This window comes from Buteo buteo, chromosome 4, assembly GCF_964188355.1.
Source record: "Buteo buteo chromosome 4, bButBut1.hap1.1, whole genome shotgun sequence".
NCBI classification, from domain to species: Eukaryota; Metazoa; Chordata; class Aves; order Accipitriformes; family Accipitridae; genus Buteo; species Buteo buteo.
In genome coordinates this window covers 35,718,644-35,739,614 of record NC_134174.1, presented here as the reverse complement: position 1 = coordinate 35,739,614, position 20,971 = coordinate 35,718,644, and the positions used below count along the sequence as shown (strand labels likewise).

Genomic DNA, 20,971 nt, shown 5'->3' with positions numbered 1-20,971 from the left:
CATTTTTAAGAAGGAAAAAAAAAAGTTGGGAGGGTGAGAAACAGCTGCCGGAAAGAGGAGTGAGAACATGTAAGAGAAACAAGCCTGCGGACACCAAGGTCAGTGAAGAAGGAGGGGGAGGAGGTGCTCCAGGCGCCGGAGCGAAGATTCCCCTGCAGCCCGTGGTGAAGACCGTTGTGAGGCAGGCTGTCCCCCTGCAGCCCAGGGAGGTCCACGGTGGAGCAGATCTCCACCTGCAGCCCGTGGAGGACCCCACGCCGGAGCAGGTGGGTTCCCGAAGGAGGCTGTGACCCCGTGGGAACCCCGTGCTGGAGCAGGTTCCTGGCAGGACCTGTGGATCTGTGGAGAGAGGATCCCACGGAGCAGGTTTTCTGGCAGGACTTGTGACCCCGTGGGGGACCTGCGCTGGAGCAGTGTGCTCCTGAAGGACTGCACACCGTGGAAAGGACCCATGCTGGAGCAGTTCGTGAAGAACTGCAGCCCGTGGGAATGGCCCACGTTGGAGAAGTTCGTGGAGGACTGTCTCCCATGGGTGGGACCCCACGCTGGAGCGGGGGAAGAGTGTGATGAGCCCTCGCCCTGAGGAGGTGAAGCGGCAGAAAATAACGTGTGATGACTGTAAACCCCATCCCTGTCCCCCTTGTGCCTCTGGGGGGGCTTGGTGGAGAAATCCGGGAGTGAAGTTGTGCCCGGGAAGAAGGGAGGGGTGGTGGGATGGTGTTCTGAGATTTCGTTTTATTTCTTATTACCTTACTCTGGCTGATTTGTAATAAATTGAGCTAATTTTCCCTAAGCTGAGTCTGTTTTGCCCATGAAGGTAATTAGTGAATGATCTCTCCTGTCCTTATCTCGACCCACAAGTTTTTGTTATATTTTTCTCTCTCCTGTCCAGCTGAGGATGGGGGAGTGATAGAATGGCTTTGGTGGGCACCTGGCGTCCAGGCAGGGTCAACCCATCACAAAGTGTATTCCAACCGAAGAGCTTGCTCAGGGGTTTTCCATGCCTTGGTACAAGAAGTATAATGGAACCATAAACACCAATATTTTAATATCAAGATTTCTGAAGAAAATCTTCTCAAGAATTGGTCAGTCATTTCCCAGCAAAGCAATGTTTCATCAGCATATCCAGATTTGCTGACAGAGAGCTATTTGCAGACACATATTGGTCGTGATGAATTTTCACCAGGTCTGAGGCAGGACTCAGAGGGAATCTGGCTAAGTTTCTCCCTGCTCACCTGGCTGCCTGTGCAGGAACACAGTCTCATAAGCTCTGGCTCACCCGCGCGGGTCCGCCATATGGCGCGAGGACATCAGCACTTCTGCAGCTTCCCTACTCCCTCCCACGCATTCCTGAGTTGTAGCTGTTCAGCAGAAAGCGTGGAAACTACGAAAGTCCCCACCTGAACTGCATTCTCAAAAGCTACTTGCCTTGAAAACTTCAATACTGAAAGCCTCGCTAGAGCCTGGTCTCCCTCAGAGGAGCACAGAAACCCTGGGAGACGCTGGCTGAGCTCAAGATCCAGGGCAGCCCTGGGTTCCTGACATTTCCATTGTTCCTTGGAGAACAGTCATAGGTCTGACAGCAACTGCTGCCCTACAGCCTCTGCAGAAATTAGGACCAGCTGAGTCCTACTGAAAGAAACCACTCCCATTTTATTTGGGGAATGGGGAAGAGGGGAAACTTTCAGGAATTTTCCTTCGGCAGAAAACTTAACCCCAAAGTGTAGTTCCCACACTGACTTGGAATGCAACCTTCTCTGAAACAGCAATGTTCCCACCACCCAGGAGTCCCAGGTTTCAGCCCCCTATCTGCGTAACAGGCATCTGGAGAAAACACCATCCTCTATTCAGGTAACTGCATATACAGCTCAAAGGCAATTGACATCAGTTTTGCTGATTGCCTTTTAGAACGCAATCAGTAGAAGCAGCTTTTTGTAATCATATGTATTGTTCCATACTGGCTTTCCTATTCCCTGTTAAAAAAGGCAATTGTCTTTATTGTAGCATTTGTTCCTGGGGCCTGCATATAACTTTTATCCCTGAAAGGTGCGGATTATATTACACTCTTAACCAAACGCAACTACACACAATGACTAGCGCAGTATTCAATGTAATCACTAGCAATAGTATTAGAAATTCCTGTTCTTTTAATAAAATGTCAAGGGTTCCTTCCATGCAGATGGCATTTCATATTCTAAATTGATGCTGATGTTCATAAATCATGCATGATAAACACCTCTTGAAATTAAAATCCTTGATTCACAGGTCAGGTATAGCTTAGCCAAGACGACGACAGTATTCCCTCATTCTTCTGACTGTAAACCTCTTCACCAAGTCTATTCTTTTCTTTCTTTCAAATCCCACTAAAACTATTCCTTCGCTGTTTCAGTGGTTATCATAAAATGAAAGTACGCCCCCCCAAAAACAACCAACACATGAGAGTTGCATTTCTGTAGATTGTTTCTCTTATATTTCCTGTTCTGTTCTTCTCTGTCACATACCTGTTTATGAATATCCCTTGTTAGGTTACCCTGAATTTAGATCACTCTGCTTATCAGGGACTGTACTGAAAAGTTTTTCATATCTCAGTAGTTTTAATCCATATTTAGACAAATGAAAGCTATCCTGGTTTTAGCTGCCCCACGCTCACCAAAACAGATTAAAAAAAAAAAAAAAACAAACTCTACACAGTTCAGAGGCATTTAAACTCCAATGAGACTAATGACAGAGCTATAGCAGTCTGCAGAAACTAAATTAAAGCAGAAGTAACAACAAGCCACATTAGAAATAATCAACCTTGCTTCTTAGTATAAGAAATAAATAAATACTTCTTCTCCTATCCTCCCCACATACATCTGATAGACAGAGGAGCCTGCCTAGTGGCACCCCAGCAGCAGTGTGGCCATATCCTCTTCTCCAAAAGACCAGAACGCTTTTGGTCTATGAGTTAGGGATCCTAGGCAGATGTAGTGTTTCAAAGCATTGCTAATTTTACCAGTAACCTAGCAAAAACAGGTTGGAAGATAGTGAAACTCAGGTTTTGTGGGGCTAGCAGATGTGTTCTGTCAAAATCTAGCGACGATTGTTGCCTGCTGCCAAGACTGAATACTTAACCTTTGCCATGTCCCAGAGCAGAGAAGGCAGAAAACAAGGCAAGATGTCATACCCTGGCAGCTATGTTTCACAGCCTGTTGCACAAGCCAGTTCTGTGATCCTGATGCAGTAGCCAGCGATCTGGATGAGACATGGGCATGTAATTGCTCTGGCCCTATCAAAGCTGATTGACAGCAGAGGGATGGGGCAAGCTGCTGGTGACCCTTAAGAGAAGTCACCAGACACAGTGGCCCTCAAACTGAAAGTGGTAATTTCAGCATATGTAATTCAAGGTCCTCTGCCTCAGCTGGGTGGTGGGAATGTTTTTTCCGAGGACACTTAAGACAGTTAAAGTAAATAAAGTGTGTGTGTGAGGCCAGGGACCATGCATTAATGCTTGTTTACTCCATGTTTGAAGTTCCTTATTTAAGAGTAAAGTTGCCTCCATTTTGTTGCAATATAATCAAACTAAGACATGGCCTGAGTTGAGATTTGATCTCTGTGCTTTCACAGCTCTTGGCACAGTAAATCCAGGTACCATTATTTAACAGACTTAGCACTTGTCAATAGCAGGCTTCCTAAGGAGCTACCCTGGTGTTAAACAGGAATAAATAGCATAGTGAACAATGGTTTAATACCAGGCAAATTTAAAAGGCCAAAGTGTTGAAGTGGACCTGGACACTTTGCTGTGGTTGCTGTTTTATTCACGCACACTCTGCTCTGGTTCTTATCTTTAAAGTCCACGTTTCTTTCATCATGTTCCTTTCATCAATCAAAATTAACCAATGTTATTTCATTATCTACCCATACACAGACCTCCTACCAGAAAAGCCACTAGGTAAGTCTAACTCTCTGATACCAAACTCACTATGCTCCTCTTTACAAGAAATCCATGTGATTTTTTCCTAGCTTAAAGAATGCCAGAAAAAGAGAAGGCAGGCTTCCTAGACTGGGGCTAATTAGAAATGCTTTCTGAGATGCAGCGTCTCAATTGCACATACAAGCATTGGAGGGTGAAAGCAGCTCTTTGTGAAAGCTAATTAAATGCTCGGTCATTCTGCTAAAGTTTCCTTTGAGAGAACAAATTAATTTCATTTACAATGTTGCCTACTAAAAGCTGTGGTGAAGGCAACCAATTCATTTCACATAAAGCACCAAAGTGCCATTGGATGGCAACTGTCACTACTAACCTAATGCTGACTTGAAACCTTGGAGGCAATGAGCTCTGTATGTCAACTCGCTGTGCCCTGACCCACTGAGCATCCTTGGGATGTAGAGCTGATGCACCGGTCCCTCCAAAGCAAGTCAGTGCCTCTGCCATGCAGCACCACAGCTGTCATGCACTCCGAGACAGAGAACAAAGCAGAGACTTGGCTCACCTGCCTGAAACTCTATGTGCACAGCAAAGCAGGGCCAAACCAGCACCTAAGCATTGGAAATTTGTAAAGTAGTGCCCCAAAAACTGACGGCTGTGAAGAGCATGATCTTATTTACACATTCCAAGCCTGCCAGTAAGAGCTAAATCTTATCCTTAGGACACACCTTCACTGGTAGATTGGGTCAGTTGGGCGAGTTGAAACCCCATTTTTAGCCTTTTGCACAGCCATAAAGAATTGGAGGAGGAGCACAACCATGAAGGATTGGAGGAGGAACTGTCACTTCCAATAGCTACGAGAGCGGAGTTACTTCATCATCAGCTGAGTTACCTGCCTAACACCTGACCTTAACACCCTGTACCGTTCACAACATTGGAACAAGCGCAGTTACCACAGCATGCAGGGTCTAAACTGTACATAAATGCATACCCATGCTAAAATCAGGTGTGCAGGTTCCAATTCCCATTTCTCAGTGAGAATACAGCTGTGAGAAAGAGTGAGGCAAGTCAGCACTGGGGGAAAAAGAAAAAAACTGCCAGGATATTTTTGAAACTTGGCATAGAGGAATTGAAGTTTCTGAACTGAGGATGTTCTTCTTGCTTGAAATGTAGGGGATTTAAAGAATGATGAAATTAGCATTCTTATCTTCATCCCTTTCACTTTCTCCAAAAGTTTTAGCCATATAAATACAGAATACAACTGCCATTGAGAGCCAGAAGTCTGAATATTTTATACAAAAGGCAGCAAATGAATTAGCCTTTCCTACAGTTAATCAAGAGTGAAATGCACTGTCTTATCCCAAGGCTTACCTTGGTTGAAATCTCACTACTGCCTCCTGGCATCTTAAAGCCACGTTCTGTGCGTAGTCATTATCTGAGGATCCAGCCTTCCCCTGCCACTCTGAAAGGCCTGGCAATGCACTTTCCAGCTCCTGCACAAAGCAAAAAAAAATGTTGAATGCCCTGTCAGTACCAATCAGGCTTAGCTGAAAATTTTGCTTTAAGAAAAAAAGAGCTCCGTGAGACCGGATGCGAATTGTGGTTCTTTATTATTTTTTGGTAATAATCTGGAAACAACTGGAAAACACAGACTAGAAAAGGTTCTAAACAAAGCAGTATCTTCTTTCACTGCAAACATTTTTTGAAACCAAAGCAGACTGTAACCCATTTTCTGTTTATTACTTAGATAACAGATATCAGCTTCTGAGCTAAGAGGTGCTATACACAAAGTTCAATTTTTTTTTGCTTAGGTATACACTCACATTTCATTTGAAATTATTTACTGACATGTCAATAATATTTTATTATTTGGGCATCATCAGAAAAAAAATCAGCTGACAAAAGCAAATGCAGTTCACTTAAGATTTGTAAGGCTTAACCAGTTTTCTTTTTGCTTTTGCTTTTTCCCTTCCCTAGCATATGCATCGCTTTATGAATAGAGTATTACTGCAGAAGAAGTGAAAGGCAGTGAGGAAAAAAAGTCATATCAGCCAACCTGCCACACAGAAAAAAAAAAAAAGCCAATTTAGTCCAACAAATTGAGGACGGGAGCGGGAATTAGAAAGGTATGCATTTTACTCCAAGCTTTCATAAACCAGTTGTAGGGCTGTGACAAGACATGTTCAGCTCATCTTAATTTCCTTACCTATAAATTGGGCTATAATATTTCCCTTGCATTGCAAAGGGGTAAGTTAATGAAGTTCTTTGAAAATGTGATAATTAAAGTGGGACTTTTTCCTACTTCTTTATTAGCTTTTATCATCCAATATTTTATTCTAACAGTTTAAAAAATTAAAATACAATGTGCTTTGCAAAAGAATAGTGTTCACTTCCCCTGGTAAAGCAATGAATCTGATTCTGCTAAGTTTCAAAGCTTAGCTGGAAGCATGGAAGCTTGGATAGGCCTGTTTGGATTGGAATTTGGAGGGCTGAGGTCCTTCTACATTTACAAAAACAGTGGCTGCTTTTACTTCCTTCTTAGTCTGTTCCATCTTTACTGATTATAGAACCATAGAATGGTTTGGGTTGGAAGGGACCTTAAAGACCATTTAGTTCCCACTCCCTTGCCATGGGCAGGGACACCTTCCACTAGACCAGGTTGCTCAAAGCCCCATCCAACCTGGCCTTGAACACTGCCAGGGAGGGGGCATCCACAGCTTCTCTGGTATGAATGAAGCTTGTTTAGAGATATATTGTATTGAAAAAAATAACCTAAATAACACTTTCATAAAATTGTCAACTTTACAAAAAGCTTTAAATTTAAGAAAGTTGCCCAAATGGTCTCCTCTCAGGAGAAATGTTCAGTGCCTACTTCTCAAAATTAATGATGGAGGACTAAGGAATCCTGTAAAACAAACAAATAAACAAACAAAAAAACCTGGTAAAAATAAATAAAATGTCTGATCACTAGCATTTTACTTCCTCTCCATGATGACATTTTAACTATAGGATATTTGTTGCATAAATGAACGTTAATTCCTCCTACTTAGTCTACAAAGTGAGTATAAAAAGAGTGTTGAAATCTATCTTTTGAAAGAGACAGCTGTCACCTTCACGATGGAAGCTGCTCAGGAGGAAGCAGCCATGGGCTAGCTCTAACACACACATCCAGCCCGTGGGGTACGTCCACACTGCATTTATGAAGTGTAGACCTGCCCTGGGACTGAAAGTACCTTCCCTGCCAGTTGAAAAGACCTGTGCTAACATTAAATTAGTTTGCTTTTTTATCAGCCACTGCAGTAGAACTGACCCGACAGAAGTTAATCAAGCCTTCCAATCATACTGACTACCCACAAGGGGCAAATTTCCAAAACAGACCTCCAAAACAGAGGCTGTCTTTTTTTCAGACTAGATGTTACAATGCCCTGGTGATGTCAGGGCAAAAGGAGTGAAAGCTTCACTCAACTGACTAACATTACTCTCTTGTTACCCTTTGTCTCCTTCAGAGCCTTCTAGGACAGATGTCTCCTCCTCTCCCCATGCCTATCTAATAAAGTTTAGCATTGAATGAATGATATTTTATCCAAAAATGGTAATAAAAATTCAGGTGGCAAATGGACAGCAGTTTTTTGCAGCTGTTCTAGTTTTTCCATCACTATCTTCATGTTATTTTCCCTTAGTTATATAAAAATGATCATATGCTCTTGGGGGCTAAACAGGTCAACGTAACAGTTTTTACTAAAGTTCAAGGTAGAACTGGATTGAACCAGTTCAGCTTATTTTTATTTGCCAAGAAATCTTCAGAGGTTTGATGGTCTCTAGGTAGAACAGGCATTTTCCTCATTTGTGCTTAGAATCTCTTGTAAGGACTGGGTTACATTTTGCTAGGTATTGGACATGACAGAAAATAGAATAACACTATATTCTCTGAAAAGTGTAACTTCTATAATAGCAACAGCAAAGCTGGAAGAAAGAATTCTGCATCATCACAGTGATGCATACCGAAAATATTCTTTCTCAAAGAGATTCTAGCTTTTTATGCCATCATATGACAATATGGAGTTTCAGGATACAATAAAATACCAAAAGAGGCAACAGCCATTGACTTATACCAGTTGAAGACCTTGTCTAGGATTCTTGCAACAGCCTCAACCTTTATGCTTAGATGTGCTTAGCTTCAGAAGTTGACCACAAAAGCTGTTAGTACCGGTAAAAAGAAAACTTTGGGTGCTATGTAAATGAGTGAAACAAGCGCATTTCAAGTTAAGCAAGCCTATCTTTTGGCTGAAGCCTTCTTGGTGTTGTACTGTTTAAGTTAATCAGTCAAAGAAAGTCAGTCCAGTTAAGGTGCAAAACCATACCAATGTTAAAATGGTAAACTTGCTTCAGCAAAAGCCTCTTCTGCAACAAATACCATTCTCCAATATCAGCAGAAAGAATGTGGCAATTCAAGATGCTTTCTGGTAGATGAAAGGGAAAGCTGAGGACAAGAATACATGCTGGTAATAAGTGCTTAGTTGCAGGCTTGATATCTGAGGACTTGGGTGGGTTTGGGTTGTTTTTTCTTTTTGTTTTCTTTTCTTTTTTTTTTTCCTTTGTTTTTGTTCACAAGTTATGTCATTAAAGAGTAACCCTAGGGAAACACCCTTGATGGAACCTCTGTTTCTTAAGAGCAATGAAATCCATTCCTGGTGTGTCAAAGGCATCTAACAGTATAGTAGTGTCTTCTATTGTATTTTTGTTTCTTCTTCACTACAGAGAGTGAAGCTTCTACAATGAGGCTGCATCTGGTAAGCGGTCTGTGAAGAGGGAAATCTCCAGGCATTGCTGAGAGATCTCAGTGCTGCATAATCACTACCATGATATTTGCTTTGTACACAAAATAAGACATGGCTTTGGAAGCAGCCAAAAATTACCATCATGGATACACACGTTGAGATAAATAAGCTTCTGTTTCACAAGCTAAAATTTTTTCAAAATCTATTTCCCTCAACAAAATCACAGCATGTCATAACCCGCCTCTGTCAGAGCACCTGAATTATAGTACAGGCACACAAACCTTTGCTGTGTTTACACAGCCAGAAAGGGCCTTGCATCCTTCATATGCTTTATCCAACACACAAACACTTCCATCTCTTTGGATGCAAGCAGCATTCAAATATTGTACCAGCATGTGGGACCACAGCCCTGGCATACCTCTTGGCGCTGTGTCAATATAAGAAATAGCCAGGACTAAAGTCCTGAGCAGAAGTGCCTCCTACCCCTCCTGAAAATGCCAGTCCATACAAGAAAATAAGCAGGTACATTTAATGCACTGTGAATTGAACAGGTTTAACCCACAATGGGAGGTATGGTTTAAACACAAACAGAGTACGCCTAAAAAAAGAAGTGGAACTTGCAGACTGCCTGACATGTTCATGTGTTTGTGTAGCTCATGTGTTAACATCGGCTCTGTTTTTTTGATTACTGTGCATTTAAAACCACAATTTTAATGTCGAAGTACTGGAAGTTCTTTGAAATCCATGCAATTTCCCCACTTAATTTATACTCAAAAATACAAAATTTCACACAGCAGTTTTCAGCATTCCCATCTCCAGGTATTGATCATCAAGCCACAACTTCACTTTCATAGTCATTTACCTTGATAATATGACTTTAAAACTGAACTTTTACTGTCTCTACCTATTAGTTAGCATGTTTAGTGTCATTTTATAAGTATGTCTTAGTATCAATAAGGAATTTGAGGATGACTCATTTAATAATCTATATTCATGACTGTGCATCAAAGGTGAGTGACAGGATTAGGCACAGAAAGCAGACTTTCCATTCCTCACCATCTGTTCTCACACCGACTCCCTGGAGTATGTTCTGAACATATGCTTCCTCACCTCTTAAAGTCAGATAAATCCTAATTAATTTGATTTTCTATAGATTAACATTGCAGAATTGCTAAAGAAGCTCATGAAACCATAGGAAAGATGAAACCAAGTAGCTGAAGTACAGCTGTGTAATCACATTCCAGCAGCCTGCCTCTCTTCCCATACTTTGGAAAGGTTAGAGCTGCCCCCATACCCAGCTCTTGCCTGCAAAAGAAATAACTGCATGCAATATCCAAGGTACAGCTTTACCATAGTGACATTTTATCAGCTGATAAGTGGTCGAGTGAAGTCACTTGTTACTGCACTTTTATTAGACTTGGTCCTGTTAATCACCACTGTAAATTTAATAATCTTTTCTTCATTAAGACCTAGGGTACATGACCACAGTACTAGTGTCAAAAAAATCAGAGGCACAGGAATCACATTTCAGCAGGCTGAGAACCTTGTGAAGCTCAAAATCCCCAAGTTGGTCATCTTTCCTCTACTTGAACACAGCGGTGTCTTCCCTCTCAGTGACCTCTCTACAATGGAAATCCTCTGGATTCTCACTAGTAGAAAGGCACACAAAATTGGTTCCCAGCCAAACAGACTTAATCCTTCCAACACATGCAGCAAACTTTTTTATGTCCCAATAGCCTATTCTGATTTTAAAGGGACAATTTTCTGAAAAAACAACTCATGGGCTTATAACACATAGGGACGAGCAGCAAACATTTCCTTGGCTTATCAGAGCAACACCTTTAGAAGAGATACTGTTGCTGCAATATTGTCACTGCTTCTTTCTGATGCCACAGAGACGTCAGGTTGGGGAAGTGAGGAGACCATTGAAAAAGCACTCTATCAATAAACTCAGGAAAACAAGGATGAACAGTTTAATCACCATGTGCAGTGCATCATGCATTTCTTTCATAAACGCATGCACTCAGATATTGCTGTTTGTCAGCTGAACATCAGCTGCTCATAAGTACATCATTTATCTCTTTGAGTGGCTTGGTGGCAAGGTGTTTCACAAAAGGAAAGTATATGCAATTGCACGGTGTTTCAAAGCACCAGTCTGGCCCACTTTTCCAGAAAATAACAACCCACCATATACATATAAACAACAGCTACTAGAAAGAACACAGCAGCACTTTGCTTTCAGCTTCAAAATGGAGAGAAGAAATTGCTACCAATTCACAACTAGGGCTGCTAACACAGACAGCTGCAACAGGGTTTGGGAGGTCGTAAGACACCAAGGATCCCAATGAGAACCCCCACACAGAAACAAACCCTTCACAGAGCTCATCTGCAAGCAGAGCCTTGTTTTTCATAGGCACTGTTAATGAAGCCAGGAGCAAGATGCTTGCTTTTTTAAGAACAAAAGCCCTTGAGGTAGCTGAAGATGCAGCAAGGCAAGCACTCAGGGTTAAGGAGCACGCATATTCTTACTAATAAGAATGAAGGCTATGCAAAATGAAGGGCTTGGCAGATGCTTTCTCCAAAACAGTTTCCCTATGCAAACCATTCCAAGAGGCAAACTCTTTCCTCTACAGCAAGCACCACTGAACTCAGTGTACATATAGGATATCCATCAAAAAGTCTTTCACAGTACTAGGGTACAATCCCCTCTAAGAATGAGTGGAGTTCCTGTTATGGAGGGATGTTTGCTTTGTGTTTATCTTGAATATTGCACTCAAAGCTCTACACTAGCTCTAATCCCTCAAGTACTCCCATCAAATTAAAACTGAGATAAAATGGTGCTTACACATCTTACCTCTTCCAGTATGCCAGAGATGGGAGCAATGGGTAGTGTGGGGGCCCAGGACCTCTTTTGTCTTTCCTAATTCAAGCCCTTGAGTCATGTGAAAATTATGTGCCTGACACTGTTTTTCCTTCCAGAGCCTGAATATCTAAGTTGCACTGGTATTTTATGGCAGTCTAATTATATGCTCAGAAAGTTTCCCATGAAAGAATATCAACATTTTCAGTTAACCACTTCAGGCCATGTAAAATACCATAGCGCAGCAAATCTGTCCTGTGTTAGCTTTCCTTGGGTGAGAGGTACAGGCACAAAATACACAGGAAGCAGGCAGACAGGAGACTTGGAAGCAGCTGAAAGAGCAACAGATGATCTATGAGACAGATCTTGCCCTGTTTATGACTTCTTCCTCTTCCTGATACGCCTCCACTTGCTCTTTACAGGGCAAAATTTCCTATCATTTTCCTTATCTGCTGATAAAAATGTACACCTCATCTCCCTTCAGCCTAAATAATATTTCCTAGTAATGCAATACAGTTGCAAATAATGAGCAGTTACTACTTCATCTCAGGGATGAACCCCAGAAAAACATGCAAGAAGATTAGGGCAAAAGTTGACACTGATATTCTGAAAGAGACTGTGATAATAGCGTTGGGATGGCATTTGCTTTTACTTTTTCTTCTGGGATTCAAAAGAATATTCCTCACTTAGAAGGTAAGACATACCATCCAAAATGTACAATTCCCAGTCTAAATTTGAAAAAATGGACCAAAATAATTCCTGGTCTATGATGGGTTCAAAGCACTTCAGAAAGCGCTCTGCAAATTTCTATCCATAAACAAGAAGGGAGGAGAGACAGAAAGTAGCCAAACACACTATTCATCAAAGAAGAGATGTAAATACAGACATCTGTATTTACAGATGTCAGGCCTTGTGCCTATGCAGGCTGACAATCTACCAGCATTAATATCAACTATCTTGGTTATGAGAATATTTCTAGCTGAGGGGTTAAACCTGGACCAGAGCTCTATCCCTTACACTGCACGAGACATGACTTGGGAAGCACGGGGGCAGAAAAGAGGCACTTCCAGCAGCTGCTGGGAGGTGCTAACTCTGGACTCTACATAGCAATGTACCTCCACAGACAGCAGCAGAAGCTTGTTCATTTCTAGTCTTCTTTTATAACCTTTAGAAAAGTTACAGTTCTGCTCCCCTCTGCAAAACCCGGAAAGCCTGTGGGCAAGAGCACCGGTACCAGAATCTGGAATAGATTTATTATTTAAAGATGAGAATAATCAGAAAGTAAGATAAAGGGAAAGTAGGAAAACTCTCCATTGACAGCCAAAATACCAGCGCAAGAGATCCTCAGTAAAATAAACAAAACGGAAAAAGTCTAATCAAGTGCTGCAACTACCAAAATGTTCACATTTGGCACAAGGAGTCACAGAAAATCTAAAGAGAGATATTTGCACATGCTCTTGTCCTGGTTTTGGCTGGGACAGAGTTAATTTTCTTCCTAGTAGCTGGTACAGTGCTGTGTTTTGGATTTAGTATGAGAATAATGTCAATAACACGTTGATGTTTTAGCTGTTGCTAAATAGCGCTTACCCTAAGTCAAGGATTTTTCTGTTCCCCATGCTCTGCAAGTGAGCAGGTGTACGAGAAGCTGGGAGGGAGCATGGCCAGCACAGCTGACCCGAAGTAGCCAAAGGGACAGCTCTCCACTCACTTTTGATAGCAGTTGCAACACAACCCTCTCTGCAATTCCCTAACTGAAAGAAATTGTCTGTCGCTACAGGAGGGTTCCAGGTCCCTGAAAGTCAGGGTGGATTATTGTGGGGCCTCAGTCACATCATGGATTACCAGGAAGTCCCACTTTGTATTTCAAAAGGTATGTTTGCTCAGACACAGTGCCATAAACCTACCCTTGGTAAGTTTACTTCCTTACCTGACTTTCCTCATGGCTTTTTCCATTTTCTAGCTTTGCAATGGGCTTAGGTTTTCTTAGCTTTAAGTTGCCCATTTCAGACTTCAGAGCGTAGTCAATTACAGCCTGCTGCTTGTGCTGCTGAGTGTCTTGCAAAGGCAGCTGCCTTTCCTCTAAGACAGTAGCGTTGTCTGGATAATTTTCTTTGTTATCATCATCTCTGTAAGAAAATAAAATTGAAATGCATCAGGCAGGACTTCAGACACCTGTCAAAACATTATGAAGGAAGAACAGCAACAAGTTCTTAGCTATTCATAGCATTTTCATTTTACCAAGTTGAGTACACATCAAACACTGCATGTGTTAGTAACATGAATCTGAAAGGCTACTGTTTATTGTCAAATCACAAGCTAAACTACGGTTAGTATTATTACACATTCAACTGTGGAGCCATTTAAATAAGACCAGTTTTAGAGGCACTCTTTGGCTTCAGCCCTATAGTTCATATTGCCCAAATAAAATCTGAAACTGTCTTTTTCATGCAGAAGACCCTTCCCCATCCAATGAGTCACACTAGGTTATATCTCACAAAAATGTCATCACGTACAATAATTCCTCCCTATAGTCACACTTCCCTTCTGACAGTCTCTGGTTTTGAGGGCTTTTGGACAAAGTGAGGGAGGTAGGCATACAAAGTAGGGTTTGAACAGCCAGAGATGTGTTTGGGTGGAAGGGACAAGTATCATGTTCTCCCAGTTTGGAGAAAAGGTCCTCCTGCATAACAGCACATCTGGTGGTTTAAACAGACACTGTTGCTCATGGTTGCTCAGTTAACCACTGAACCTGGGACAGATATCTTCAATCTCCACCTAGCCTACAGAGAGCAACCTGTCCTAAGAAGACCTTGCTAGTCTTACGCACGTCCAGTCAATCCAACCTTAGACTGGCCTAATGCCTTCCAACTGGGAGCATCTCCCTGGTACCATTAAGAAAGCTACTGCCATGCCGAATGCAAGGCTGCCTGCTTAGTTGGCAAGATGAGCAGATCAGCATTACTGCTTCAAAATCCTTGGCTGTTGCTTAGTCTGCAGGTAGAATTTCAGATGTTAGCTTCAGCTGGTAAAATCCTAATAGTTAGCTGAGAGAGAACTGCTCTCCTGGTGTGAAACTTCCACAGCTGAGGGAGTCAAGGATTATTGAATTAACCCCCCTGAGGTTTTTTAGAAAGTGTAACTTGCTGATTCAGCGTTTTCTCCTAAGCATTCTGAGCTGCCAAACTCACTTTCCATCTGTGGCCCATAGCATCCAGATGGATGCTCACAGGATGCCTATGGAGTTAAATACCACTGCTGCCCATGTCTTCTGCAAGCGTGCTCCAAGGCAGTTGTTATAGTTACAGGGCAGAGTACTTTATATCCTATGGGCATTTCAACAATGTGCAGAAATGTTGCTAATTTTAAGGTTTCATCTGATTTAAAAATGTTTCTGAAAGGTTAAGTTACATCCTCTAGCAATCAACACATACTAACATAGCCATGAGAGAGACATGCCTCAAGAATACTTCAGTTAAATTACAATTTGAAGGATTTTTTTTTCACAGAGACACTCATCAATGAGAGTATCCTTGAACAGTTGCAAAACTCCACTTACTACTACTTTGTACCAGCTGCTGTACAGTAAAATTCAATGTATTATCATCAGAGCTGCATCTGAATGAAAGTAATATGATGTGAAGTTAAGAACACAGACCATAATATATTTACTCATATAACAACAACAGTAATTAATCTTAATATTGTTTACACAAAAAATATTGTTTATACAAGACAAATATGCATTTCCTAGAGATACTAATAGCCTTAGCAGGTAATACCCCATAAATTCTGCATCCCCTTGAGCATAAAGGTTTCTTTCTAATGGTTTAACAGAAGCACTCTGACAGCTTTTTTTGTTGCCAATGGATTTCAGACAAAATTTGTAGTAGAATACCTGGGGCTGGAACTGCCTGCTTGGTCTTCATGTACAGAGTCTGAATCCCCATCACACCTTGAAAATGGATACAAAATAGTTGCTGATTTTCTGCCAGCTGCAGAAATTTAGCTTTTAATAACATGACAGTGCAACTCAAAGTATAAACACATTTCTCCTTCTTACACCTTAGTTGGGGTCATTTAATGCCATAGCTGCTCCACGATAGTCTAAATCTCAGAGGAGGAAAAGGTTTTGAAGATGTTAAGTGTATGCAATTTGGTATATCATTTTCAGCCAGATGGAAATAATGATGAAAAAGAATTCAGACGTTACCATAAAAATTACAGGAAAATTACAAGAAATTCTGTATTTTAATTGCTTATAGTATACTTCACATTAAAAAAAAAAAGAATTAGAAACTATTAGCTAAGGATGTTTTTCTCCTAGACTCACAAAAGTATTAACTATAATAGAGCGGTCATTCTTTGTGCAGCAGGAAAAAGAATCCCCAAATAAATTATAAAGTGATCATTAGTCTTACAAAGTGAACTAGCAAAATTTTGTAAGATGCCTGAAGAATCATAATCAATTACATCCCCTTAAGTTATGAACAACAGAATTGTCATAAGGCTGCCTAATCAAAAGAGAAGTCTGGATAAATATGCTAACAACTCAGTGTTGAACACTTCATTGTACAGCATGGCTGAACTTGGAGGAATTATATAACTGCAAAGCCTATGAGCAGTCTTTCTTCAAATAAACATACATATATATGCATGCACTCTTAACAAATATGCATACACCCTTTCTAGGTATTATTTTGGAGGAAAATCGGGGCGGTCTCCTCGCCCTCTCCTAACCCTCTGTTCATACTCACAGGGCACAGACACTAAGCAGGCCTGGATCACTTGAAGTCTGCTGGCAGAGGAATCTCTTCATTATGGGGGAAGCAGCCCGTACTTGGGCTGACTTGTTAAATTTTCAGAAGAGCTGCCCCACTTAGGACAGAGCACATTAAGTGATAAATCCATAGCTCTGCATTGCAATTTGATGGCAAGGTTTTTAATGTATTCCTCTTTCCCACCAGTCTTCTGCCAGTTTCTTTATCAAAAGCCAGACTGCAGCAGAAAATATTTAAAGGGACACTCAAGTGTTTACACTTCCTGAATACATTAGCATACAGATGAAAGCATTTGCTGCTCTCAACTGGAACACACGACTACAGTTGCAGAACCCCCCAGTCACACAATATTCCTGCAATGGGTGCAGTTCTCCCCACAAGGCAAAGTGGGATGACTAATGGAAGACAGGGGTTAATGTAAAAAATGGATAAATTCACTGTAGAAGTCTAGTTGCCTCTGCCTCCTGATGCCAGTCTCCTCTGGTCTATCACTAATTACCTTATGGGTGTCTGACACCAGAAGGAGTGAGGATAGGACATACTGGGGGTATGAAGAAGGAAGCCCAGTATGGAAAACACGATGGAAAATTTCAGAGGGAGAAAAACACAGCAAGGAATTACACTGTGAGGAGACAGTGCCAAGGTTAGAGCTGGATGGACAGAGCTCCCAGCACAGACATGAGAGTAAGGTAAGAGGCCACGAGGCATGCTGTTTACCATGGGCCAATCCACAGTCAAGAAAGGCCAGGGACCCCCTAAAGGGACAAACTCTCCCTCCTGCGTGTGTCACGGGAAGAGGAGGTAGGAGGAAGCAGCTCTGCTACTGGCTTCACTCACCCCCTCCTCTCACCAGTCACCACACTTGGCAACCTTCAGTCCTGAAAGATCATTTTGGCAACTGGGAGCACTCTCTGGAGGAACAATAGATGACTGAGCACAGGTGGTTCATCAGCCAAGTCTATCCCTGCATACTTGTGTGCATACTCCTTAACTTGGGGCAGCGCCCTGGGGATTGCCTTCCCTGAGGTGGCTGTAACAAGGTGATCTTGAGAAGTAGAGATCCTAACTTAGCATCCAGCAACTGATAGAAGTCATAAAACAAGACAGAACTTATAAACAACATAAGTGAGCATGACAAAATGTATTCAAATAACCAGATAGCGGTAAATAGAAAATATAAGCAATCATGAATCAGAGAAGACCATGTCCACCATGTAATAAAAAGATTGTCAGGAAGTTCAGAAGCAACACACTCTGAAATCATTAACAGAAATTTTTCTCTTTGTAAGAATAAATATTAACCAAGGAAGCTCACTCACACAAGACAGTGCTTGAGGTTAAGACCATAGCAGGACCTTTAAAAAGACGAACTCGTGATATAATGCAAATATTCATCATTAAAGCACAGAGTGTTTTTACCTTAGCTTCTTTAAGAAATGCAGCTTGTGTGTTCGTGCCACCTGCCTGCACATATCAACACAGACATGCACACTCGTCTCCTCTCAGCACTAACTTGTAAATCTTTTTGTCCAATTTTAGCTGTATTTATCAGACAGAGGGATATTCAAGAGTTTGATAAGTTTTGTGACAGCTTGTGTCCACATAGTAAAGAGAGTTCCCACCAACCCAAAAACTGCAGCAGCACCTCTCTCATTCCTAAAACATCAGAGAATATGCCAAAGCAGCTTCAAATCATAAATCCATACGGCTTGAAGCTTACCTTGGGCAGGAAGTATGTCTTTTGCCAAAACCAGTGATGTGAATCCTTTTCCTTCAGTGCCCAATCTAACTACTGACTGACGGATATGTCTCTTAAAAGTTAAGTACATCCTAATGGCATGGGCCAGAATCAGGTCAGACATGAGGCTCCCAGTCTAGATGGACTGCTGCTCTCACTCTTTATAGTACAGCCTCTTTAGGTTTCTTCAAAGGATCTCTGGTTTAATGGGATTAGTTTTTTTAACTTCCTTCCATTTTCACCTTCCCATAGGAACCATTTCAGTACAACTTGAAAACTGCTCCCTTTTGCTGACTTGACCTTTAAGATGTTCACATGAACAACTTCTAAACCAGGCTGCACGCATGGCTTGCTGGAAGCTTACCAGCCCCAGGCACTTGCCTTGCCTGGAGAAATGTTCCTGAAAGTATTGTATCACTGATTTTATATCATTCAGGAAGCCCTGATTTTCCCTTTGCCACAAATAGAGACAGAAATTGTCAAATGAGACTGTCTAAAGTTGCATGGCAAGCTCTCTCTTTATTCTGCAAAATAAAAGTAACCTATTTTCAGATAAGGCCAGCGCAAACAACTAGTGCTGAAATCAGTAAGAATTGTGTATCCTCAGCAGTTCTCAAAAACAGGCTTTGGGGGGAGGCTCTAAACAGGATTTAGGGAAACCAACTCTGGAAACCAGGTTTGTCATTTGGACAATGCTTTTCAGATGTCATTTTTCACTTGCTTTGTTTTCTAAAAGCATGTTTCTACTTCCATGTTGGAAAGATAAGATTAAAAATTAAAGCCCCTGAAACAGAACCAACAGCCTAAATGAGGGAGATTCACCCTTCAGGCAATGCCTGGCCCAGCCCCAGCTCTGCCACGCTGCTGCCTCTCAGCTCAGCACAGCACAGTGCCGTCTGCACCCCTCTGCCTTTCCCCAGGGGCAACGCTGGCACTACCCACTCAGCTTTTATGCCATCCTGGCCCTTGTCTTAATAGTCACATGAAGCACCGCATAGAAAGGCCACCTTCAGGTCCCAGAAACCTTAAGGGTGAGGCAGGCACAGGGGCCGCTCCAGGGGAATCTCTATGGGAAACGATGGATGTACTTAGGAACGGAGAAAAGAGGAGAAGAAAATATGAAAAATGTACTATCTGTAATCTGGTTATTCTTCTGTGAAGGGGAAGCATCCCAGAATTTTACAGACCACAATTCATCGCTTAACTAATAGGGACACAGGAAAATAATAAAAAATGACTTAATGATTTATGATCTTCTGTTAAATCTTCCCATATCTGCCACAATCACACAAAAAGCATGACTAAGTTAAAATATTAAATAAAGCAAGGCAGCGTAAGCAAATAAAGCAAAGCAATGTAAGAGAGGGAAATTATTTGGATCCCTATGAAATGTTACTTTTCCCATAGTGATTTTGACAGCACTTAGGGATGGCTCAGACGATTACAACTTGGCCTGCTTTCAGAATGTATCCTGTCCCACAACACTTAGGCAAACAGCTCACTGGCCAACTAGGGTTTTTTAAATTATGAGCATTTTAGCAGTGTAAAACTCACCTAATACACAAACAAATCTATAAATCATTTCCTTCCTGAGAAACTGCTTGGCACTTTACTGCTGTAGAATCTTCCTTAAAAGGTTTTGAAACAATTGAAAGCATGCAAAGTAATAATGTAGAGAACACCAAAATTGAAGTGGTTTAGACTGAAATAAAAAAAAGACCATTTCATTTGCTATAGTTCCTAAAGCCTTTGCCTTTCTAACTTTCTAATGTTCTCCCTTGTCCTGTTCTGTTGTCTCTGTAAAACAACAACAACAAAAAAATCAACATATATATCCTTATGTTCATGATATATATGAAAGGCCTTCTAATGAGTTTATGAAATTGATTACAAAGAAATGACAGATTCAGTATTTGTCTAAATAATGTATAGTTATTTTTTTCAAAATATTTGAAAATCATTTTTTTTCTACTAATGCTTGCAGGAAGTACAGACCATGTGTTCTTAGAAAACTGACATACTTGTGTTTGTCAAGATCATCAGTACCAGAAATGAGCAATATTTTCACAAGAGATTTATCCTACACTGAAAATCATGCATTTAAACATATGTGATGTGCATCAATCATCTATTCTTCCAGAAAGGTATTTCGCTGCTAAATGGTCACAGAGCATGTAAAGGCAGCTGTTTCATGCAATCCTTCCTCTGCAGTCAATAATAGATCATGGAAAACTGAATCAAATATATGACAGATAGCTTGGGACTTCTCACATACTACTTACAATTATTGTCTACCGTAACTAAAGTCATCATTCTTAATTGAAAATAAGGACATCTTTAAAGTGTTCACTTACTCTGCTAAAGCTGTCGTGTTGAAGGAATTATCCTGAATGCTGAAACAGAAACAAGAAAACATCAGATAAGTCAGCAAGGCAGGCAGGCTCCCTGTCTCCTTCTCAGTTGTAGGAACACATGCACAAACATGGCATTGCAAGGCAAGTCTCTGTGTGTTAGCTCTACATGCACGACTGTACCTTCGGCTGCTCTGCACATGCTCATAATCAAGGAACCATAGGGATTAGTCCTACAACACCCACAAAGCCCATCCAGCAGCGTTTTGAATTTATACAGGGATGCAGGTAGTCTGTGAGGCTCAGAAAGGGATCATATTCTTTTATAACCGTAACAGCGCTGCTAATAAAAGCTTAGATTTACAAATAAGTATTTGGCATTCTGTCCTTTAAATGTTTGCTCTATGTAATTGGCTCATCAAACACAGTTGTTTTTATTACTTAAATAGGGTTGCTCAGCTAAGATCTCTGGAGGTTTTTTCTTCTTGCTTAGTGGTCTCTTACACACTCAGCTCATGGCCAAACCCCAGGGGAATCTATGAAAAAATAATCTGGCAGA

The 20,971-nt window shown here is 41.3% G+C and overlaps 1 protein-coding gene across 1 annotated transcript in view; it reads right to left on the bottom strand.

The window, feature by feature from the left end:
- Positions 1 to 20,971, bottom strand: part of FAM13C (family with sequence similarity 13 member C) — a 135,000-nt gene that overhangs the window by 38,174 nt on the left and 75,855 nt on the right. Inside the window, exons 7-10 of the mRNA XM_075025521.1 lie at positions 20,416 to 20,454; positions 15,441 to 15,497; positions 13,473 to 13,671; positions 5,279 to 5,400 (exon numbers count right to left, since the gene is read on the bottom strand). Coding sequence (XP_074881622.1) covers positions 5,279 to 5,400; positions 13,473 to 13,671; positions 15,441 to 15,497; positions 20,416 to 20,454 — 417 coding nt within the window. The remainder of the gene's footprint in view (positions 1 to 5,278; positions 5,401 to 13,472; positions 13,672 to 15,440; positions 15,498 to 20,415; positions 20,455 to 20,971) is intronic.